This window comes from Talpa europaea (assembly GCF_964194135.1).
Source record: "Talpa europaea genome assembly, chromosome: 11".
Taxonomy (NCBI): Eukaryota; Metazoa; Chordata; class Mammalia; order Eulipotyphla; family Talpidae; genus Talpa; species Talpa europaea.
Window position 1 is genome coordinate 47,831,621 of NC_140078.1, and position 24,814 is coordinate 47,856,434.

At 41.1% G+C, this 24,814-nt stretch overlaps 1 protein-coding gene across 1 annotated transcript in view; it reads left to right on the forward strand.

Moving 5' to 3' along the window:
* The window catches only part of PKD1L1 (polycystin 1 like 1, transient receptor potential channel interacting), a gene marked incomplete at both ends in the record, with an annotated part of 154,865 nt that overhangs the window by 75,108 nt on the left and 54,943 nt on the right, over positions 1-24,814 (forward strand). Inside the window, 13 exons of the mRNA XM_084247735.1 lie at positions 171-227; positions 4,132-4,422; positions 5,367-5,609; positions 6,942-7,052; positions 7,165-7,322; positions 8,462-8,562; positions 12,095-12,287; positions 13,687-13,770; positions 18,696-18,903; positions 20,339-20,445; positions 21,355-21,586; positions 22,658-22,831; positions 23,885-24,004. Of these exons, the coding sequence (XP_084103861.1) occupies positions 171-227; positions 4,132-4,422; positions 5,367-5,609; positions 6,942-7,052; positions 7,165-7,322; positions 8,462-8,562; positions 12,095-12,287; positions 13,687-13,770; positions 18,696-18,903; positions 20,339-20,445; positions 21,355-21,586; positions 22,658-22,831; positions 23,885-24,004 (2,079 nt within the window). The remainder of the gene's footprint in view (positions 1-170; positions 228-4,131; positions 4,423-5,366; positions 5,610-6,941; positions 7,053-7,164; positions 7,323-8,461; positions 8,563-12,094; positions 12,288-13,686; positions 13,771-18,695; positions 18,904-20,338; positions 20,446-21,354; positions 21,587-22,657; positions 22,832-23,884; positions 24,005-24,814) is intronic.

Genomic DNA, 24,814 nt, shown 5'->3' on the forward strand with positions numbered 1-24,814 from the left:
TGAGGAGGGGATGGCCTTAATGAATGTTGTATCCCATTAGTCTCTTAGCTTAAAAGCATGCAATCTATTCTCTGTCTATATGAACAAACCGAAGTATGCAGCTTTAAACTAGATAACTAACTTTCCCTATTTTTTTTCCTTTTTATTTGCTGCATGTTTCTTCTGGCCAGGAAGAAATGATTGATTCTATTCTTATATTGAGGGAACTCATCCACTTTCCTAATAAGGTAAGTGCTATTTCTTTCTAAGTATATTTTCCTGCTTCTTTGTAGAATTACAGGGACCTTTATCAGTTCTTAAAGAATATACTTTGCAGCTACATTTCAACACTAAGATTAGAAATATGATTTTCTGGGTCTCCTTGGTGGCTCAAGGGGTTAAGCACCACACTATGAAGCAATCCACAGCCTCTGCAACATGAGTTTGATCCCTGGCCGGCCAGGGAGAAACCCAAATGGTGCAGCAGACCTCTCCTGACTCACTTGCTGCTCCCCTCAGCATCAGTCTGCCTGTTCTGTGTTCTGTTCCCTGCTCTGTCTTTGGTGAATCCTCTCTCACAGAGCCCCCCCCACCCCATCTCTGGCCTGCGCTCCAGCTCTTGTATGCATAAATAAATAAATCTTTAAAAAAATATGATTTTCTGACAAGAATTTATTAGAACAGCATTGCCCATCTTAAATCACTGGTGAAGAACTTTTTCAGGATGATATTTGAAAACCTAAAGTGGAAACAGATTAAACCAAGCATTTATGCTGTGAATACTTTTGGTCAGGGAATTGTTCTTTACTGTTCATCCATAGCATTAGACTTCCCCATCTTCACCCCTTCTCTTTCTCAAGTCTCCAGCTGATGTTCTCATTCCTCTGTTCATGGGGAAATGAGAGGAGACCCCAGAGAGTCCCTCCCTATCATCCTCCCTGCTTTGCGCACCTTTATTCTCCTGCTCTAAGCTGAGCACATGTCATTTCTCTGTCTTCCCAGCCTCCTCTCTTGCTGTTGGACAATGCACACATAGCAGTCAAAGGTCATATTCAGATCCTTAATTGGTTAATGTCACTCAATTGGTTCCATGCCATGGAAGCAAATCCAGAACCTCACAGTGGCTTACATGATTTGCTCCTTCCTCTCTGTTTTCCTTCCCCTTCTATACCCCTTAGTTGTTCAGGCCCAGAGTCTGGCTAGTTGACCCTTCCCCAACCTCTGCATGGCCCTCAGCCCACTGGACAGCAGGGAGACTACATTCCATCAGTGCAATGCATCCCTTTTTCAGAGAAGTCTATGATCCTCAATCTAAAGACAGTCTCTCCTCCTGTCACCTGGTTTATCCTCTTTCAGACTTTCACCATTACCTCCCTTCATCCTCTGTTGCCTCACTCCCTGCCCTCATTGGAACATAGATCCAGTGATGGCAGGGATCTTCCTTTCTTGTTCACCATATAACTATCACTGTGACACTAACACAGCGCACATGGCAGCTGTGGAAGGAAGGTAGATGGGAAGGCAGGAAAGCAGGAACAAAGGGAGGGAAGGTGGAAGGGAAAGAGGAAAGAAGGGAGGAGGGAAGGAAGGGATAAAGGAAGGAAATAAGGACCGAAGAGAGACGGGGATGACAGGCACTCCAATTTTCCTTCCTGCCCGAGTCATGTCTGTTGGCATCCTCTTGAATTGCGTCACTGCAACAACCACAAGAAAGGGGCTGGCCTGCCACATTTCTCTGCCAGAGCTATCTTCATATGAAAGACACCTGGTCATGTCACTTGTGGAATAGTTTTAACGCTTCCTTCCACTGACAAAACAGTATTTTTTAGTCCAGATAAGATTCATATACCACCTTCTCTGTGAACTGCTAAAAATTCTGAAGGCAGAGTTTATTTTATTCAGCACAAACCGGCACTTGACTTTGCTGTCGTACACTAAGACCTTTGGTTTGTAACTATTTTCTGTACATCTGCCTTACAACTTGAGACTAACCTCCTAAGATCTCAAACTATATTGGGTAAATGTTGCCGTAATACATAGTTCCTGAAATCCAAGTCTGTGCTCCATCCTCACCTGCCACGGCAGGTGTTAAGCAGACAGCATTCTATGGGGATTCAGGGGCACCAGCTCCTTTCATCCAGGCCCTCCAACATTACCCTCTGTCTTTATAAGTTGGAAGACAGATCATGGAGAGCTGTATCCTTTGCTACTAATATGGCCTGGAAGTGCCATTTCTTACTGCAATCATGATGCCCTTGGAGAACCTGTTACAAGACCCCAGATGGACTCTTGGGTTCTGGGAATTGGAATTATTTATTTTTTTAAAAGGTTTATTTTATTTATTTATTATACAAGCACTGGGTACAGTCAGAAGCGTAGGAGGGTGAGAGAATTCACCAGAGCCAGAGCGGGGAGCAGAGCAGGCAGAAGAACTGAAGTACACTGCTGAGGGGAGCAGCGGGCGGCAGGAGAGGTCTGCGCACCATGTGGGACCCTCGTTCGGTGGCCGGAGAGCAGCCGGGGATCGAACCGGTGCTGCAGAGGCTGTGGACAGCTTTGCAACCCAGCACTCAACCGCTGCACCACCGGGGAGGCCCTGGGAATTGGAATTATTGATAACTTCCCACCAATGAACACACACAAGAATAAGGAAGATGAATTTGGTGAAAGCCAAGCATCTCTTTCCCCATGGTTATCACCTTAGAGTGGTAGATAAAACTAAACATTATTTTCATTTCAAAGTAACCACTCCTTAAAGTTTTGGTTAAAAACATTGTACAAACCGCACTGTGTATGTGTGTGTGTTTTGTTTTTTTTTTTAGCATGTGATTTTAAAAAGCCTGATATGCTCTTTAAAAAGCATTTGTTTCAGTTTAGATAAAAGATTATTCTTTCAATTTGAGTATCTTTTGACAATCTTACCTCTGTGTGAGGCCTCTACTAGTATTTCCAGACTGTTTAATTTTATTGATGGTGAAAGAGTTTGATTTTAGAAATAGGTATGCCATGTTTCGATTAAACAAGCATGACCATCAGAAAATAGAATCTTAATTTCATTTAGTTGGACAAGCATTTATTTAACAGCTGCTAGGAGCTGTTCAGGCAGAAGGAAAGAAAAGGCTATCCTATCTCTCAGGCACTGGTAGATGAAGGAAATGTGGAAACAGCTGTACTTCAGTAAATATGTTAAGTCCTATAATTAGGAGAATGACAAAATTCTATGGGAACAGAGACAATGGTGCAACTCGCTTTGGTGGATATTTGAAATCAGTTTTAAAAGATAAGGAGGGAAAAATCATGATTGATTCTGTTAGATGTGATATTAGCATTGTGGGCATGTATTTAGAAAAAATTTCTTATCTGTCATCAATATATACTTAAAATACTCATAGAAATGATGCTTGACTTTTACTTTTAAATATTTTTTAGGGATATGCTGGTATCGATCAATCAGGCCTTGCAGTTTTTTTAGAATTAAGCCTTCAGGAAGGCCTGAAGTAAAAAAAAAAATAAAAATAAAAAAAGACAACAAACAAATAAGTAACTAAATTTTAGTAGTTGATTGGGGAATAGAAAAACTATTGCCAATGAATTCTGATCACAACAGTGGGCTGATGGGTATACTATGCTACTATACTATTCTCTCTGTTTTTGAAAATGAGCCATACTAAGAATTTAGAAAAAGATTGAAGTAGGACTTTTTAGCAAAGACAGGATAAAGACATTGCAGGGAAGGTACTTTATATGGATCAGGGAAAGGCCTCAATTGTTTTGGAGTTGTAAGGAAGTTTGTGTGGCTGAGAGCAGAATGTACATGGGCAAAGGAAGGAGAGAAGGCTACAGACAGCAGTGAAGGGAATTGTGAAATGGTTGTTGGTGTTCAAAATAAGTAGTACCTTAGCATAAAGGGCTGTTAGAGAGAATTTATTTTTCTTTGGCTCATTTTACATGTCAGGAAACTAAATATCAAGTGAGCAAATTATTACCTGTGAAGCTGGCCAATAGTCAGTCAGTGTCCAAAGCCAGACTTGAATCCACATCACTCATCCGCTTCCTGAGCAGTATTGTTAATTTCTAGATACTATGAAAAAGGCAAGAGTATCTACATTTTTATTCATGAAATATTTCATTTACTTGATTTTTTACATGTAGTTAAGCTTTAGGAGCGCAGTCCTCATCCTCAAACACTCCCAGACACTGCTAGAGAGAAGCTGGCCTTCGGGAAGGTTTGTGGTGGATAAAAGATGGGTGAGTGAGCTCATCCTCCTTGTAACCGGGGTACTAGAAGTCTCTGACCAAGAGAAATCAAGGAACGCAGACTACCTAAGGGAAGAAGGAACTAAGGTCATCTTGGACTTACTGGTAGTAAGTTGTCCTTTTTTCTCCATTAGTAATAACACAGTTATTCCCCTTTCCCAGAATGTCACATCTATTTGTAATTGTGTTTCAAAACCAAAAATTTAATTTTTCTTAAAGTACTGTATTAATTATTTCGACTGGTGGTTTGGTTTCTGGAAATTTTTGGTTTGAATTTTAAGTATTTCATGGGCATAATGTAACATAAAGTTGGGACTTTGCTTCTGTTCCTTCCTTTTCTATTATGGTAGATTTTCATTTGGGATGTCTGGGATATTTTTTGACTCAGAAATATCATTTTTCGGGGCATCTAATGTTTATTGAGGAATGAAGTGGAATAATGCCAATGCTTTTTCATACATATTAAAAAGCAATCCTGATGATATAGAACTGCTAGCAAAATATTAAGTTTATATCATTTATTTCTGCTGCAGCAACTATGGCAAATTTTCTAAAATTTTTCTTTTTCCACCTTATGAGATGACCAGTGCTCCCAAGAAGTAATAAATATAGGCTTTGTCTTCTTTGTCCTACCCATTATCCGCCTTTCCATCTAGACCTGATGGTTCATTGAACTATGATATTCGGGGAGCTAGAAAATAAATAAATGTTCTGTATGAATCCAATAATAGCAATCATAACTTGGCATTTAGTACATCTAGAAACATTTGCTGCACATGTAATACCCACCCTGAACTAACCCCTAAGGCACTGTCAAGTCCACATGTTATTAAAATATACATGACATTCCAGCTCTCTTTGGATGGAGGAGGAAATCTCAAGAAGCATAGCAGTTATCACAAAATGAGTAATGTGTCACAAAAGCTGTGTCAAGATGAAAGAACACAGTTTGTGTCTTACTATTATTTGACATTCATATCTTTCTATCAAAATCTTTGCTCAGGCAAATGAATCCAAATTCACTTGCAACTGGCTAGTTTTTCAATTATTCCCACCTCTTCCCTTGATCTGGATTCCAGACAACTGTCCCACCTGCACTGTGACATTTGACAGCTCATGCTCCATTTCAGGGCTACCTCTGTTTGAAAAAGGAGCCTGGACTGCACGTCAGCACTGGGCTGATGGAGGTCTGTGCACAACTTCATTGTGACTTTCAGAGGTCTGTGCAGAGTGTGGGCTCCGTCCAGGTGCATTTACCTGCAGACATGGCTGGGCAGACTCCTGCTGGGGCAGAAACGCAGAGCCTATGCTATGTCAGCCAGCTCATGATCTTCAAGAAGAATCCATATCCGGGGAGAGCAGCACCTGGTCAGGTACAGCTTGACAGGCAATCCATCCCCTCTAGTGACCACCTCAACTGTGCACATATTGGATTTGATGATTAAAAAAAGGTGTTGGGGGTGCATGCTTACACTTGCAACTCAATTGTAAGAGAGCAATGACTTAGAACTATTCTCTAATTATCTTGGAAGAGAGCATCAGCAAAACTGAGTATCCTAGTATCTGATAAGTTGACCGCTTCCTATTTCCTATAGTGTTTTAATCCATTGTCAGAGAGTCAGAGGTATGACTAGATTAGAGTACGTGGCACAGACTGGCATGTAGCTGGTGCCAGCACCTGGTAATTCTGTAAATATCTGCTTCACCTTCTCCAGTTGGAAACCACCTGCAGGATCCCTGGAGCACCAGAGCTGTGGCAGAGAACACTGCTCTCTGCATGTTCTCTCCCTCAGCCCTGCTCTGGAGCTCTCGGCACCCAATTAGTGTCTGATGAACAAATGTACAAATTCAAGATGCACAACTTACTTTGGTCCAAAAAATGCTCAAAAAAACAGTCATTTTTAGGGAAATAGAAATTACTTCAGTAGAAGAAAATAATTCCATCTAATAAGCAATAAAGAAACATAAATTAAATTGTTTTTTGAAATTTAAGAAGTGCTAGTCTTTAAAAGATTTAATGCTGTGACTGTCTAGTGTGGGAGGCAGCCTGGTGTGGACTTTTACTGAGTTCTTTGTCGCAGACATGAAGAGCTTCAAACCCCAGTGTTACACTATAGGAACTGACACTGAAGAAACAAGAAAGATGTATTCATTCATTCATTCATTCACTCATTCATTCAATGCAACATTTACAAATACACAAATAGAATGGACCTAAATATTCATCAGAGGGTTATAGTCCACTGCTTATTAAAAAAAAAACCTGATAATCTATACATAGTCTATTAAAATGATGTCAATCAAGGAATTTTAGTGACTTTGGGAAGTTTCATGCAAAAAACATAGAATATAAATTGTCTTTCCAGTGCATTGAAAATATTTCAAACCTGACATCCCCAAATATGATTTCTCTGACTACATGGTATTACACTGAGCGGATATATTTCTTTTGTATAGGTTTTTAAAGTAAGAAATAAAGAATTTTTAAAAACTTAATTTTTTTTCACTTGAATAAGAATAATACAAAAAGCACTACACTCCCCCCAAATCCTGCCCTTCTGACCAGTAAGATGTGCTGATAGTCTGTGTTACCCTGCACCACCTGGCTCATGATTGTGTGTAACTGCGGTAGGAGCATCACTGGGCCTTGGTCTCCTGCTTCTCTCACTAAGTCACCTGCTCTGCTGGTCTCTTTGTCTCCTAAGGTTGGCCCAGTGGTGGCCCTCTCCCTGCACAACTGCTCCAGCAGGAGGCCCATTCGCAGCTGGCGGCTGAGGGAGCCCATAATGGTGGAGTTTGGGGAGGAGGACAGCCCGGTAAGGACAGGCTTCCAGGTTATCGCGCCTCATTTGGGTGTCTGTGCCAGTTTTCACACATTGACTTTTCCAGAAGCAAATCTTGCTTAACTTGTTCTCCATTTAATGACAGGATAATGGGAGAAATAAAATGACATTTGTGTTGCTTCGGGATAAAGTGAATTTTCATCAGTTCACTGGGCATTGTGAAAATCCCCTGGAATCTCTACAGATAAGGATAGAATTTTCTAAGCCCATTGCAAAAGCTTTCCCGGTCTTGTTGCTGGTAAGGTATGTTGTGGGGTGGAGGCTACAATGGAAGGAGGCTGAAATAAGGGCTGTCACTCCTGAAAATTAGTGAATAAAGCTGAGTATTTAATGCAGTCATGAGGCTCATTGTCTAATGAAATTATGTTATACAGTCTATTTTTCAGGGAATAAACTTCCCTACTTTGTTTTTTTGAGATTGAATTCCTGCCTATTAAGTTGATTGGAGTGAGCAATAGCTAAAGTGTCAGGAGTGATACAGCTGTATTCATTTAGGAATCTAATTCTCTTTCACAGTGTAGATCTGGGCCAAGACTGCTTTTCAATTTTTTTTCAATGGAAAAAAAATGTGTAAACAATTATCTGAGGAGACTGATAAATGCATCTTTCTCAGTAATACGATTTTGCAAGATTTGGGTCAGCCCCATTTTATGACTTAATTACATAGAAAGTCTAACTAAATGAATATTGAAAGGATTCTTTGGCATCATACTTTAACAATGTCCATCTGACTAAGATTTTGATCATTCCACTGCTTTGGTCTAGGTGGCATCTATGCTGGGTGTCTCTCATGTCGGGTGAGAACCACACAATGTGTACCCTTTGGTCATTCCACCATCTGAACATAAATGTTTGAAACATGTCTATTTGATTAAAAAGCTTGGATTTTAACTTATTTAAGTCAAGTAAATTGGGTCTGAACAGTTTCTGAGTTTAGCTACCTTCCTTCATCTGCCTGTTCCCACAACTCACCACTATCACAGACTGCTCTAGGGCCCACCCCGGCCACTCAGAGCTGATTATTTTAATAAAATGAGGATTGAATGTGTCACGTAGGAGTTCTTGCTGGAAGATCTCTGATGCTATGGATAAAGCAGAGCAGCCCCTTCTATTTTTAATTTTTTTTTAAATTGAGGTAATGTTGGCTTACAACGTTGTGTGGTATAGTGGTACAGGTTCACACCTCTTCAGATGTGTGTTATCAGACTACGCCCACCACCGAGGCACAAATAACCCTCCACCACTGTCCATTGCACAGTGGCCCCTTTTAGAGCCAACTGGCCTCTCAGGAGTGAAAATATTTGCACAAAACTGTAAAATTAAAATCTCTGAGGGGAAAAAAATACCAACCTATATATCACTAGTGTGTTTTTATCTCCTAGATTCTCTGAGAAACCTACGCCTTCTAATTTTCTTGTGAAACAGATCTACTTTTGGGATGAGAACACTGTACATATTTATCTACCTGCTCTTTCACAGAAAGGTCAGTGCATGTGAGCTCTTCGGATTTTCAGGTCTGTTTTTGTATAATGGGAACTTCAACTGTAAGATTTGATTGCCTAGCAGTGCTTTCTCTTATCCGTGACAAAAAACATCTGGCTGTTTCAGAGTCAGCGGACTGTGGGGCACTCTGCCTCTGGTTACACAGTGGTAGGGGGTGCGTCACTGTCAGGCCCTCCCATGTCTCCCTGCTCCGAATCTGTTCCCCAAGGTTCCTCCCTGCCTTTGTTCCCCTGTCATCTTAGCCTCTGGGACACCCCTCCACACACACCCCAGCCATTCTGGTCTCCAGAGCCACATGTTGCCACCTTCTGTGGCCTTCCCTCACCCACAGGAATTTCCCAGGCTGCTGCTCTTACAGCACCTTGGGTTTATCTGTCCTGTTTGCTACATTTGCTGCAGTTGGAGGCCGTGACACTCTCCCTGCTACTCACAGGACCCATCAGTCCTCACCTCCTCATGGGCAGCCTTGACTGCAGAGGTCCTGATTCTCTGTCCTCCCCAAAGCCAAGAAATTGGGGCTGAGAGTGGGCAAGGGACCCACACCACACTATACACTCTGTGTGCTCACGGGTGCATGTGTGAGTGGGAGGGGAGTTATGAGGGGAGGGTGAATCATTAGAGAGAAAGTTTCAGACATCCTGACCCTCAAGCCCTAAATATCTAACTCCATCTCATAAAAATGAGCACACAATCCTACACAATTTAGTAACACACCTGGGACTAAATAGTCAGCATCACCTCAGAATGTCACCTGCTCTCAGACCACAGTTGCAGGCTAGTGATAATCCTCAATGCCTTCTAGAGCTTCTGATAGTTGTCATTCAGGATTAAGTCAAAGTTCACATATGCATTTTATTGTCACATTTTTGTGGTCCTTTTAAAACTAGTACATTTTTTACCTTTTTATTTTCATGACATTGAGGTATTTAATGAGTCCAAGTAGTGATTTTTTTAGTGTGCCACATTCTGAGCTTGCATGATTGATTCCTCGTGACTGGACTTAGTACCCAGGTGCTTGTGAAGCCGGTGTGTGCTATTAATTTAGCCTTTGAACCACCAGGGCTCTTATCCCACAAAGTCTTAAAAAGGAATTCACAGATGTTTTAGATAAGTAAGCAAAGAGAAGCAAACTTTATTCAGGAAAGTAAAGAACAATTTATTTAAAGGAAGAAAGCAAGGACTTCTAGGTGTGCTGTACCTGGGAGGGGCAAAGAAGCCGTTATTTGTCCATTTCTGGGGAATATTAAAACTTTTCTCTATTCTAAAATGTTATCATTCTACTTTGTGATTGTTTTTTTTTTAGTGGCCATACTCTTCCAGACAGATTTGCCCATTTTTCCAGCTCTTATCTTAGAGTTTCTCCTTTTACCTTAAGGTCTTATTTTCTCAGGGGTTACTATCCTTGCTTTTTTAGTTCTCCTGAACTTTCTGACCTCATTTCTGGAGTCTGTTTTCTTTAGCACCTCTTAGGATTTACTGTCCTCATTAGCTTTAAAATTTAGCCTGAACGTTTACTGTCCTCATTAGCCCTTCTGGATTTCTCTGCCCTTATCTTCGAAGGGCAAAAGCCTTTGTCTTTTCCATAGTCCCTGCTGGCACTGTTCCTGAACCTGCCTACTTAGCCCTAACTTGCCCTGGGACTCACTTGAAGGATACTCCATCAGCCAGGCTAAGTGTGGCAAATGGGTCAGCCAATCTCTCCATTTTAATGGAATGTTCTCCCTTTGTAGTATTTGGGTGATACTTGTGAACCCAGTGAGCATTGCCCTCCCCATGAACTTTCACCCCATCACTGATGCATAGCAGGCTGCAATGGTGGTTTTCTAGCCCCACCAGTTAGCTGGCATTCTTCAGTAAAGACCAGCCTGTCTCACTCTTTTTCAGTCTTGCTGCTTTGTACACAATATGTGCTATCTCTGTTGATGCAGATTCTGTTTTTTAAAGAAATGTATTTGGTAGATTTCATCTTTATCTTTTTGGTGCTCAAGTTGTTCCATTGGGAGTTCTTTCAATAAGGTTTCTGATGTCAGGAGTCTGGTGCATCTGATGTTTCCTGGAAGATCAGGGTACCCAGGCAAGTGTGCACACTGCCTGCCCTTTCTTAGAAGTTGGCATTTCTTTATGAGCCTGGATTCTTGGTGGGAAATGAGACTTAATAAACAAGATATGAAACCAAGTGTGCTCAGTGCTATTGGGGTGATCTTTGTCACTGAGTCAGTTGAGTGTATCTTGTATGTGTGTGTGTTGTATATGTGCATGTGTAGATGTGTATGTTTATGTGGTGTGTGTATGTTTGCATGTGGTGTGTGTATGTGCAAAGTGTGTGTAAACCATGAATATATCCAATTTCTATTGTTTGTTTTTTCTTGATTTTTTAACACATTAAGGCAGTTTGTCACTTTCCTGCAATATAAGTTGCGAGTTTTATTTTATTTTTATCTTTCTGGTTTCAGCTTTTTAAAAAAAATGATTTATTTATTTATGCATACAAGAATTGAGGTACAGGTCAGAGGTGTGGAGAGTGAGAGGAGTCAGAAACAGAGTGGGGAACAGAACAGGCAGATTGACCAAAGTACACTGCTGAGGGAAGCAGCGGGCAAGTCAAAAGAGATCTGCTGCTCCATGTAGGTTTCTCCCTGGCCGGTGGGGGAGGCTGCAGACAGCTTCATAGGTTGCGCCATCAGGCCCACAATTTTTATTTTTATAGTTCATCATGTGTCATTAAATTAGAAATTATCATTTTAACTTTATTACTGGGTTATTTTGCTTTGCAGATTTTTTTTATTAGTAAAGTTTTCAACTTCTTTTTATTTATTCTTAGATCTTGAGGGTTAGAAATTCACTGCTTACATGTATTGTGTTGTAAGTCCTTTATATCTATTTGCTTTTAGTACTTTTGCAATTTGACATGTTCATATGTAGATCTTTGATAATGGTGTTTATTATTATATATGTCATGAGATATGGATCTAATTTCATATATAACAAATACTAATGTCTAGTTGTTCCAATACCAATTATTAAAAAAATCCTAGAGGCAAATTTTAAATAAATGAAATATTAAATATTTTTGCATCTGAGTATAAAAATTTTTCCCAGAAACAACAGTCTAAAACCACATGGTCATTGTGCTATCTTCCCAGGATGGCTGTAGGCTTAGGGCATACTAATGTTTGACAAGTTCAGGAATGAAGCCAAAGAGAAGGAGGGAAGTTCTTTGGGTGGGTCTGGGGAAGCTGTAGGGTCACAAAATAGTGTGTACAGGGTGTCCAGAGGGAGTTAGAACTTAAAGAAGATTCCCTACACTCTGAGGGAAATTAGCAGCTGTAGCTCTGCCTGGGCCTATTTAATTCATGACTCATCTGCTCCAAGAGAGAAAATGGTTCATTCCCTCCCTGCCTAGCTCCTGGCCTTGTCCACACTCTCTGTAACTGTCTCTCTGTATTCAGAAAGGGTGATGATTTTCTGCAAACTTCAGATTGTGTTTCTTAAGTTACTTTTTCTCTTTTCAGATGCCAACTTGGGATATTTATCCTTACTTGATGCTGACTATAACAGGAATCCTGTGAACAAATATTTTGCTAAAGCAGTGAACTATACGGTACATTTCCAGTGGATCCAATGCCTGTTTTGGGATATGAAGGAGTGGAAATCTGGAAGATTCTCTCCACAACCAGGAACTGTCCCAGAAAAAGTGAACTGCAGGTATAGATAGACTTAAGTTTGAGAAAGAATTTAAGGTTTTTTTTTAAGTGACTGCATTTTCTATTTGGTCTTAAGGGGTCTCAGTTTTGGGACTCCATGAACTCATGCCTCTTATACTATTCTATCTGTAAGACTGGTCTCCTGACTGTTTCCTCGTGTGGAGATCAGGGTCTGGTTATTCAGTCTTCTTTATACCTACCCCTCTCCAAGGTGACTGGCATGTAGTAGGTGTTCAGCAAATACCTGTTTAACAAGATTCCTCGATGAATGATCCAATCTGGTGAATATGGGGTCCATGGTTGTAGCTGTCCTGACATTCTCTGAGGTATACCTAATCAAGCAGAGGCCCATGCTCTCACTTTCCCTGTTACCTGTTACCCCACTTCCTGGTCTCCCTCACAGCCTGGTTGTAAAGTGAATTTCATGACACAATGAAATTTTCCGTACAGATTGTTGGCAAATTTCTTGAGAATATTGCAATTTACCTGTTGTGTCATTAAATTAGAAATTATCATCTAGCTGAAATGCTGATGTTGTCGCTACCTTTACATTAGAATACAGAACAAATGATTATTAGCTATATATAGTTATTGAAACTATTCCTTAATAAAAATTGTTATATAACACTGTACTTTGTGGTTGCCTGTTTGGAGGCAAATATGTCCAGATCATATTGGTGTAATCCATAAATCATTTAATGCTTTTATTAGGAATTTATAGGATGCCACTATTAAAACCACATTTGAATTTAGTGGTAATGGTTTGATATTTTGATTTGATATTAAATTATTTATTGGTGCATCAAACCAATCAGTCTTTCTCTGTTACACCCTACTCTCTGCTATGTTTTTTTAGATGCTAGGGTTACAAAAATGAATATAAAATGAGATCTGATCATAAAAAAATAAGAGAAAGGAAGAATTTATTAAAATAAAAACAGCAGTCTTCATAGTGGTTGTCGGGGCAGAAATGGCCAAAGGCAGGATTCTGGTAATGTCAAGACAAGCTTTTCAGGGGAAGATATATAAAGTTTGGCTGGTAGCTGAGTCATTGTTGTGTAGTAGGCTGTGATTTGAACCTGAGAATCTACTGCAATGAGCTGGACTGTGGAGGAAATCACAGAGATATCTAATATACTCCCAGGTCCACTGTGAGGACAGCCAATGTCACAGGCAGCCTCGGAGACACAGATGTGAGGGCATCTAATGTTTGGCCAGAACAGAGGCCCTCATTGTAACTTAAGTTTTTTGCTGAATACTTTAAACTTGATCTGAATCATAGAGTTGTAATATTGGAGCTTGTCATCCTTTTCATACTTCCCTCACCCAGTGAGCCATCACCCTGTAAACAACTGTTCTCCCCCCTACATTCTGCATCCTAATCAGCATCTTCCTCCCAGCTATGATCACCTCGCCACATTTGCTATTGGAAGGAGAAAGTTGAATACCAGTTTTGAAATGAGTGACATTTCCAAGTTCCAGAGGTAAGCTCTGTTTTCTAAATGAAGAAAAATTTTTATTTATATGACTGCCTGCTCAGGATGCCCACTATATAATTAATTAGATTCTTGAAATGTGTGTTATTGTCATTCCTTGCTGAAAGATGCATATTAATAGATTATTGTCTTTTATTATTATTTAGTTACCTTGTATTTGCCTATACTTTCATTCACTGATGGGAGATTTACAAATATGAGAAAGTCAGTATACTTGTGTTGCTTTTAAGTACACCACTAGTGTGAATGGCACAGTTATTTTCAACTGGGTTAGTGTCTACAGTGGCAATACTGCCAATTTGCCTGTCCTGGTTTATGTTTATTTTCCCCTTTCTCTTCAAAAATATTTCGTTTTAGGTAACAAATTTAAAATTCACCTTATTTTATAGGGCCTCCCCTGTGGCGCAGCGGTTGAGCACTGGGTTGCGGAGCTGCCTGCAGCCTCTGCAGCACCAGTTCGATCCCCAGCTGCTCCCAGGCCACCGGAGGAGGGTCCCACATGGCGCGCAGACCTCTCCTGCCACCTGCTGCTCCCCTCAGCAGTGTACTTTGGTCTTTCTGGCTGCTCTGCTCCCCGCTCTGGCTCTGGTGAATTCTCTCACCCTCCCACGCTTCTGACTGTACCCAGTGCTTGTATAAATAAATAAATAAATCTTTAAAAAATAAATAAAATTCACCTTATTTTATAGCCATTGTTTTATATAGAACATTAGATTTTGAAGTATGAGTAAGTACAGGCATACCTTGGTTGATTGCACTTCACTTTATGTGCTTTGCTTTATTGCATTTTTTTATTTTTACAAATTGTAGCTTTGTCACAAACTGTTATACAAGCCTATCCACACAATTACAGGGTGTGTCCACTTCCTGTCTTTGTCGTATTTTGGTAATTATTGAAATATTTCTAACTTTTTTCATTACTGTTTTTGTCATTTCTCTTAGTTTGTTGTTGTTTTATAGTTCTTAACATATATTTCATCAATATCCTAAGCTTATTCGTTATTGTTATATCTGTATGGTGATCTGTGATCAGTGATCTTTGATGATACTAATGTCATTGTTATGGGGTGCCACAGCCCGTGCCCATGTGACAGCTAACTTAGTAAATGTTGCGTGTTCTGTCATTGACTGGCTGTTCCCCCATCTCTCTCCCTCTCGTAGGCCTCTCTATATCTTGAGACACAACACTATTGAAACTAGGTCAATTAAAAATAATCCTATAGTTGTCTCTAAGTCCTCAACTAAAAAGAGGGTTTTGGGTCTCTTACTTTAGATGAAAAGCTAGATGTGATTAAGTTCTGTGAGGAACACATGCTGAAAGCTGAGATAGGCTGTGCTAGTTAGCCAAGTCGTGAATGCAAATGAAAATAAAAGTGTTACTCCAGTGAACACATGTAAGATAAGAAATCAAAATAGTCAGTGCTGATAGAAAATTTTAGTGGTTTGAATAGGCCATCAAATCAGCTACAACATTCCCTTAAGCCTAGGCTGAATCCAGAGCAAGTTCCTAACTCTTTAATTCTGTGAAGCTGAAAGAACTGAGAAAGCTGCAGAAGAAAAGTTTGAAACTAGCAAAATTTAGTTCACAAGGTTTAAGGAATTAAGCAGAATCCATAACATAAAAGTGCAAGGGGAAGCAGCAAATGCTGATATAAAAGTTTCAGCAAGTTGGGGCCTCCCTGATGGCACAAGGGGTTAAGACACATCACTGTGAAGCTACCCGCAGCCACTGCAACACAAGTCTGATCCCCGGCTGGCCAGGGAGAAAACCACATAGGGCAGCAGACCTCTCCTGACTTGCCCGCTGTTCCCCTCAGCAGTGTATTTCAGTCAATCTGCTTGTTCTGTTCCTCACTCTGTCTCTGGTGAATCCTCTCATCCCCACACCTCTGACCTATACCCCAGTTCTTGTATGCATAAATAAATAAATCTTAAAAAAATAAAAAGTTTCAGCAAGTTATCTAGAATGTAGCTAAGATAATTGGTAACGGTGGCTACACTAAATATATTTTCTGTAGACAAGACCACCTTATTTTGAAGATGTCATCTAAGACTTTCATAACTAGAAAGAAGTCAATGTCTGGCTTCAAAGCTCCAAAAGACAAATTGACTCTTCTTATGGGCTAATACAGCTGGTAACTTAAAGTTGAAGCCACTAGCCACATTAACCCTGTTCTGTGTATGTTTATTAATGGAATAACAAAAGCTGACTGATAGCACAGCTGTTTATAACATGGTTTGCTGAACATTTTAAGTTCACTGTTGAGGCCTACTACTCAGAAAAAAAGACTCCTTTCAAAATATTACTGTAATAATGCTGGCGAGCAGCTTTTAGCAATATAGTTTTTTAATTAATAAATATATTTAGACATGCTGCTAGTAATTTTGCTACTTAGAAAATATTACAATAAAATATTGTTGTTCATTGACATGACATGGTGGAGACATACCAGGTGATGAATATTTTCATGTCTGGCAATATAACATCCATTCTGCAGCCCAGGGATCAAGGTGTAATTTTGATTTTCAAGTTTTATTATTTAAGAAATATATTTTGTAAGGCTATAGATGACATAGATAGCAATTCCTCTCATGGACCTGGGTAAAGGAAATTGAAACCCTTTAGGGAATGATTCACCATTCTAGATGCCTTTAAAAGTATTCATGTTACATGAGAAGTCAAAATACCAGTATTAACAAGAGGTTGGAAGAAATTGATTCTAACCCTCATGACTGACTTTGAGGGTTTCAAGACTTCTGATATGGTAGAAATAACAAGAGAAATAGAATTACAGGTGGAACTTGAAAAGGTGACTGAATTGTTGTAATCTTGTGATAAAACTTGAACAGATGAGGAGTTGCTTCTTTTAGATGAGCCAAGAAGATGGTTTTTTTGAGATGGAAATGTACTCCTTGGGAAGATGGTCTGAGCACTGTTGAAATGACAACAATAACCTTTGCTGATAAAGTAGCATTAGGGTTTTAGAGATTTGACTCCAGTTTTGAGAAAAGATCTACTGCAGATAAAATGCTTTTACACAGTATGGCACTGATGCAGAAAACATCACTGTTGTCTTATTTTAACTAACTGCTGTACTCACTCCAACCTTCAGCAACCATCACCCTGATCAGTCAGGAACCCTTAGAATCTGTGCAAGATCCTCCACCAGTGAATTTATTATGACTTGCTGAAGGCTCACATGATGGAGAGCAGTTTTTAGCAATACAGTTTTATTTTTAATTAGGAAATATATTTTTATATATTTAGACATGATGCCATTGCCCACTTGCTAGGCTACAGTATCGAGTAAACATAATTTTTTATGCATTGGGAAGGCTAAACATTTTTTGCGGCTTGCTATTTTGTGGTGGCCTACAATGGAACCCACACTCCCCAGTGTGTAGTGGTGAGTGCACACACTGGAACCTGCACTTCTCCTTCATCATAGCCCCACACTTAGTGCCAGGCTGGGTCGTGCCAGGCCGGGCCATCCCAGGTGCTGACCCATCACAGATATGGGTAAATGTTTGCTGGATAAATATTGATTGCAGAGGCTATATTTTCTGCTGTGCTAGGAAATTCTACCTTATTTAATCAGTCATTCAGCAGTTGGTGACTTTGTAGATTAGTGAGTGGATCAGAAAGTTAGTGATAGATGTTAGTTATTGGTGCTGCCGATGCTGGTCCCAAGGAAGTGGCAGCCATGAGGGATGACCAGGCAAAGGACACCTGAGGTCACATGTGTGGGGGGCAGTCTGGAAGGACAGCGTCCCTGCAGCACAGGCTCCTTTGAAGCCCAAGAGAGGCTCATAAACCTGAGGCAAGGCAGGCCTCATCAGGTGAGGGTGCTATCATGATTGACCCGATGTGGACTCCACCCTGTGAGTCTGGAGGGTTCAGTGATCCCCCCACAGTTAGCATGGGTGCCTGGAAATTGGAGATGAGCAAGATGCAGGGGAGAGGCACCATCCTTCCTCGGAATCCCCTACACGGGAGTGGGAAGAGTGGAGCTGGCAGAACATCTCCCGCCTCATTCTGCTGGGAAGGAGAGAGCTTTCATCACATCCATAGGCTGAAGCTCTTCACAGCAAGCTTGGGACTTTTGTCCAAATTTCATAAAGAAAATCCCTCAGACAAAGGCCACGAGTCGGTCACAACTTTCAGATGCAAAGTTGATTCCTTACAAGGTTTTTGTATGGAGTCTGTGCTCATGGGGTTCTTTTTGCTGGACTGAGTAGGATAGCTCCATGCCTCAGGGATCTACTTGGTTCTGCTCCTTGCATCTGCTCCCTTAAGAATGGTCTGAAACCAGTTCTAATCACCAGAGTTCGCCCCACTTGCTCCACCTTTCCCTTCTCTACCATCTTCTCCATAAAAATCTATTTTTTTTCTTTTTGTTGTTTATCTTTTTTATTATTTTTTAAAGATTTATTTATTCATTTTACACAAGAACCAGGGTACAGGCCAGATGCGCCGGAGGGTGAGAGAATTCACCAGAGACAGAGTAGGGAAAAGAACAGGCAGACTGATGAAACACTGCAAGGGGAGCAGCAGGCGAAACAGGAAAGGTCTGCCGCGCCATGTGGGACCCTCGCCAGCTGGCAGGGATCGAACCGGTGCTGCAGAGGCTGCGGATATCTTCACAGCATGGCGTTCAACCACCTGCACCACGAGGGGAAGCCCTATCTTTCGTTTTTCAAAAAATCTATTTTTTTTTTGGCTAGTTACAAAACAAGTGATTAAAAATAAGTCATGTAGACTAGCAGGCCTGTGCATGTGGGTGTCTGTGAGTGTGTGCCTGTATGTGTTTCCCATGTGTGTGCACACCCACTAGTTCTCCCCAATGTGCAGGGAACTGCTTGCCTAAATGTTTCTTTTTGTGAGCAATTAATTTTACTCTTTTTATTTACAGGCACCCAGAAAATCTGCTTCCTGGAATTTTTGTGGTGGTTCTGGTAATTCTTTATGCACTTTTTGTGACTAAAAGCAGATGTGTAGATCATCGAGAAAAAAAGAAAACTGGTTACATTTTTCTGCAAGAAAACACTCCACCTAGCCACCAGCTGTATGCAGTGGTAGTTGACACGGGCTTCCGGGCTCCCTCCCGCTTTAGTGCAAAGGTAACTGACATCCAGGGCCCTCTGTTGTCTGCAGGGGTGAAAGTGTGCGAGTGGTACACCAGAAATGCACACTGTCGTGGTGTGGCCATCTTCTTTGTCAACGTCACTTGTCATAGAGAGTGAGCTCTCTGTCCCTTCCATTGGGCCCTCAGTGTGTATCTGTAGAGGAGAAAGCAGGGACCCTCCCCTTCCTCAGGTTCCAGACCCCTTCTTCTGTCCTACCTTCACTATGGAAAATAATCACAAAGATGGATTGTCTCTGAGCAGAGCGTGGAGAGTGTGAGACCAGCTGTTCTCCTCTGGTCCAAAATTCGTTATAATGAATTTACCATTCATCACCCAGAGGTAGAAAGGGGTGAGAGCTATTCAGATTAGCTTTGGGGACAGGCTGGTTGAGAATTTGGGGCTATAGACAATTTTCCCAGAGGAACTAAAGGAGGACCATGTGGAGGGGAGGGACTGGGTGTGCGATGCAGCCTGGGAGGTTGAGGAGGTGGTCTAGTCCATGGGCCACATGGATGCCATGTGCCAAGCCTGGGCTGCAGGCAGAATCCAGAGTGTCAGAGCCTGCTGGGTGAGTGGAGGTGTGTGCCTGCACAAACCCCACAAGAGGGTGGGTTCCCTCTGTAGTCAGAAGTCACCTCCAATTTCTTAAGGGAGCCATAGTTAAAAAGAATATAGGGGTCTGGGGCATGCAGAAGCAGGATGAAGAAGGCTAGAAAGAAGAACGAGGAGGCCATGCACTGGCATGGTGGGAAAGATGGGTGCATGGCATGTTTTCAGTTATGTGAACCTCACTCACTGTAAAGCCTACTGTCCAACTATTCATGTAGCCTGTCAGATAGCCATGTGTACTCACAGCAATGCGTGTCAAGTATCAAAGGACACCTTCCTGCAGCAACCAATGCATTTAATGGTGAAACTTTATGAAGTGGTTAAGGGATGTCTGCTCCCATCACTACTGTGATGTTCTTCATCATAGCCACAAAATGGTGATGTTCCTCGAGGGAAAAATCACCAAACGTACCTTTGAGGAAGAAATTTGTCCCAGACACTGAAAAGACTATGCTTACTTATTGATGAAAAAACTAATTTTCCTTATCATTTCTCCCAACTTAATCAATGATGATGATGATGATGATGATGATGATGATGATAGAAGCTAGCCAACATGAATCAGGGCTTTTATTCTATGCCCAATTTTTTTTCTCCCTAATGAAAATTATGGGGTCTCCTCCAAGGAAACAGGGAGGGGCTGGCCACAGGTTGGGGGTGGACATGCCCTCTGTCCTTTGGGTCCATGCTGTGGCACTTGGTCTTTCAGGGTGGTTTTGTGGCAGGATGGGAACTGGGAAAAGAGGCAAAGAAGCCACCACTTCAGCACGAGTGTCATGTGTTGGGTATCTTAGTCTTACTCCTGTATCTTTGTTTTCAGGTTTACATTGTTTTATGTGGAGAAAATGGACTTTCTGAACCCAAAGAACTCTGCTATCCAGAGAAGCCCCTGTTTGAAAGCAATTCCAGACACACCTTTATCCTGAGGTATTCCAAAATATTCTGACTGCACAGTTGAGGACAGAGAGACCAGTGAGAATTGGTGTAGCCTTATCATAAATTTTTAAAAAGTAGCATATTTAACATTACTTTTTCATAGAAAGTATTGATGCACCCCAAAGTATTTTTGCAAATTTTGAAGTAGATTAAATGGTATGTTTATATGAGGGAAGAAAAAGGAAGGAGAGGGATTTACTGATTTTTCAAGCTAGATAAGTTCATAATCACAGCATTTTCTATGTCACTAAAACTGTTTAATTATTAATTAGATTAACTCCAAATTTGAAAGAGCAGTGATATATGGCAATACAAGGGTAGTGGGACTGCAGGAAGAGAGATAATATATCTCTCTTTGAAAATACAAGTATTTTCATATAATAATATCTCAATAATATATCTCTCTTTGAAAATACAAGTATTTTCAAAAATATGAAATAATTGAACTAAATATTCTCCCCAGGAAAATTTCATTTAGATATTTATTATTTTGGGGTACTGTCTTCATTGAGATGGGGTTAAACTCAGACTAATGCACAAAGGACACAAATACAATCATGTGATGGATAGCAGTTCAAAGACCATCTCTACAATAGTGGTCCCATACACAGCTTCAATGTGCAGCAGGCTACGCCATTTGGATTTGTATAAGTGCACTCCATGGTGTTCACACAACAAAACCGCCTAATAATTACATTTCTCAGAATTCCCATCATTAATTGTGACTGTACATTACTGAGGTTTCAGTGATTTTCTTTTAAGGAAACTAGTAGATGGTGAAGAGTTGGTGGTCACCTCTTGCCACATCAGCCACCCTCTGAAGGAGAGAATTGGGGTTGACGCATCCCAGGACCCCATCACTGCACATGTGCCTGATGAGTCACTGTTGTCTGTCCTCAGTGTATCGGCAATGCTGGGCCCTCTCCAGAAGATCCACCTCTGGCATGACAGCCGTGGTCCTTCTCCTGCCTGGTATGTCAGCCATGTGATGGTGAAGGAGCTGTGCACACAAGAGGGACAGTGCTGGTTCTTCCCTGCCGAGTGCTGGCTGGCAGTGAGCAGGGTCCCATCACGTGAAGGCCGTGTGGAGCAGGAGCTCACCTGCCTGCACAGGGGCCCAGGCTTTCGGAAGGTAAGCCAGCACCCAATGTCCCCCAGATAATGAGGTGCATAGCTCCACTTATCTCAGAAGCTGTTTCTCTAAATTCTTACAGTGTGTTCATGCTGATTTCAAGATAGTCACATCTTAAGTGATACATCATTTAAGTGGCCATCCAAGCATGGAATAATTATTCTTTCCAGTTTTAACTATTACAGTAATGAATTTCTTCTTTTAATTATAACTATAATAGCATTTACAGAATTTGTGATTATGTCTTTTGTGGTGTCCAAAGGACTGTTTAAATACCTTGTGCCTTGTGTATTTCCTGTACAACCAAGATAATTGATAAATAGAAAGCAGATGTGATCAGCACAAAATGGCAGGGGATTATGAAAAAAGACAAAATCACTTATAATCTCACAAATCAATTGTAAAACTTGATGCTTGCATGTTCCCGCCTTTCCCTATTTAAGAATATATTTTATATCATTTTAATAACAAATGATATAAAATGAGGTGAGCTGTGCATCTTTTGCATTTTCTAATTTAATATTTAGAATCAATTTCTTCAAGAATTTTCTTTAAAATCATCATTGAATGGCCATATCATGGTGCATTGTACACTATTCTTTGCTTAAGTATCCATTTATAATTTACTTCCATTAATTTCCATGATTGAAAACATTTTCATGCATAATTTTGTGTTTCTGATGAACAATTTCTTTGGCTTGTCTCCACCAGGGATAGGAGGTTAGTGAGTGCTGACATTTTCCTACTTACTCTAGACCTTTCTTTCCAATGCATCTTCATTGCCACCTGCCAATAGTGAGAGGGGCAGTTTATACCAAAGTTCCAGAGGCTCCTGCAAAAGTTTGCATTTGTCTCGCCCACTGAAATCATGGCCAGGTGTGACTAGAAGGCTGGGGCCAGTTGGGAAGGGCCTGGAGCCCCCAACAGGACTCTGCATCCTGCTAACAAACTAGGAGAGTCTCAAAATTATGGCCCATCTGCTCAGAAAATGACTAGTTGTCAAGTAAGGTTTCACCATCTTTGTATAAATATCCACCCTCAGTGAATGTCTCTTGCTGGTTTCTCTTTCAGCTTTTCTATTCAAAGTTCACAGAATACCTGGAAGACTTCCATGTCTGGGTCTCCGTGTACAGCCGTCCCTCCTCCAGCGGCTTCCTGCACACACCACGCCTCACTGTTGCCTTCACCTTGCTGTGCTCATATGCGTGTCTCACTGCTCTGGTCACCTCTGTGGGACAAGACCAGGTGGGAGGCAATGGACTTTCCTTAAAATCCCAGACCTACAGTGCCTTCTTCACTAAGGAATAAGCAAAACTATATTCCTTGGAAAAAGATTTAGAGCAAGGAAAGCCAGTCTGTGTTTCTCAGTGTCCCAGAGGTGATGTGGTTGAAGCCTGCACTGGGCAAAGCAAGCACTGGCTGCTTTAGCTGACCCCCCCGATGTGCTCCACAGCATGGCTTCTGCAGGGGGCCAGCAGGCTCATGGCCTCAGAAGAATGCCCTGAATTTTTTAAGATCAAAGCAATTCAAATTTTGAAAATACTCTGACCAAAAACCAGAACAATTCTGATGGTCATATTGCCCTTGGGGTGCCAGTTTGCAATTAACAACATGGGTCTAATTGTTCCTCATGAGATGTAGAAATTGATTATAAATCAGCATAAACAGCTAAATAAAATTTTTTCCTGAGGAAAAATTTACAACATGACTTTTGAGGTAAGGAAGAACAGTCAAATTTGCTACTTAGGACAATCTCATAAGAAGTGAATGTGGTGTTGATCCATCTCAATAGCAGAAAGCACCATGTTCAGAGTGCATTAGTAACAGTGCATAGTAGCAGAAACTTTTTGAAAAGAATAGCATGGTGTGTATGTAGAATTTGGAATGAGGTGATCAAGAAATATGACCAAGTAGCAAGAAGAAAATAGCTGTGTCTACCTGGGACAAGAGTGGGACGTGGTGAGGAAACCTAAGATTGCCCTCTGCACTGACTAAACTCTTCTCTGCCACTAACCTCTTCTCTCTATTTTTGGTGCATTGGGGATGTTGATGCCTTCTTGTCAGATTGTAGCAAGGATTAAATTAGTTGAGCATGGCTAGCATACAGTGAGCACTCAGAAAACCTTCAATACAACAGGTTTGTTTGGTTAAAAAAAAAGTTTCTTGTGATTTTTTTTTTTTTTAACTCCTGAGATAGATTCAGGGAGACACACTTTGGTTAAATATAAGTATAAATACTGTGTGTTTTCAATTGGACTTACTCTCAGAGATATAATTGCTGCTGTTGGATTATCGTAGCTCCTGTTGGGTGTTGACCCCACAAATATCACTCTCGGATCCTTCCAGATGGGTTTCCTGTGCACCCTCTTGGCTTCTTCCGGGGCCCAGCTTTTGTCACTGCTCTTCAGGCTCAGCAAGGTACTAGCGATTCATCTGCATGGCACTTCTGGGGAGCACCACATAGCCTAAACAATCTCCTGCTTTTTGTAGGAAGCTCCCAGGCATTCCAGAGCACAGCCATACCTACCCGGGAGAAGAGTGCAGACAGGGGTAGCTCAGGGTAAGTGTGCACTTTCAAATAACTTTAAAGGTATTTTGTTACTGTTGTTTCTTTTAAATTCATAGCAACAGGAAAATAATGAAGTCTGAGAAGGAAGGGTCAAAGACACACCAGCATCACAACTGAACTTTTTATTATACTCATTAGAAGGGAGGTTGCACTTAATTTCATAGGTTTGAAAACCTATTTATGAGCTTGCCCAAGCCCACACCAGATGAGAGTGTCAAAATCCTTTGCAGCTGGGCCCCATCTTTTAAGGAGGCTTGATCTTGTGCTGTCCGAGATAACAGTGTTTTCTAAAGAAAGCACTCTCCTTAGAAGCCCTAAGTGCCTACCTTAGCATCATAAGTTTGATTTTTTTTTTCAATCAGACCCTAATTTCCAGAGAAGGATCCGAGGTGCACAGAAGACACACGAGGTCAGTATATTTATGCACAGCACTCATTCTCTAGCATAAAAATCTAACAATAAGATCTCTCTGGCATTCTCTCTTGGCTGTGGTCTGGCTATGGATGATCAGGGTCAGGGTGGGAGGGAGACAAGGGAAGACACACGGGAAGCTGTTGTGCTCAGCAGGGCCACAAGCAAAGGCAGGCTCTTCAGAAAGAGAAGGTCCTTTCCCAGAACACAAGTCCAGGAAGCTCCACAGAGGACAAAAGGGAAGGTGT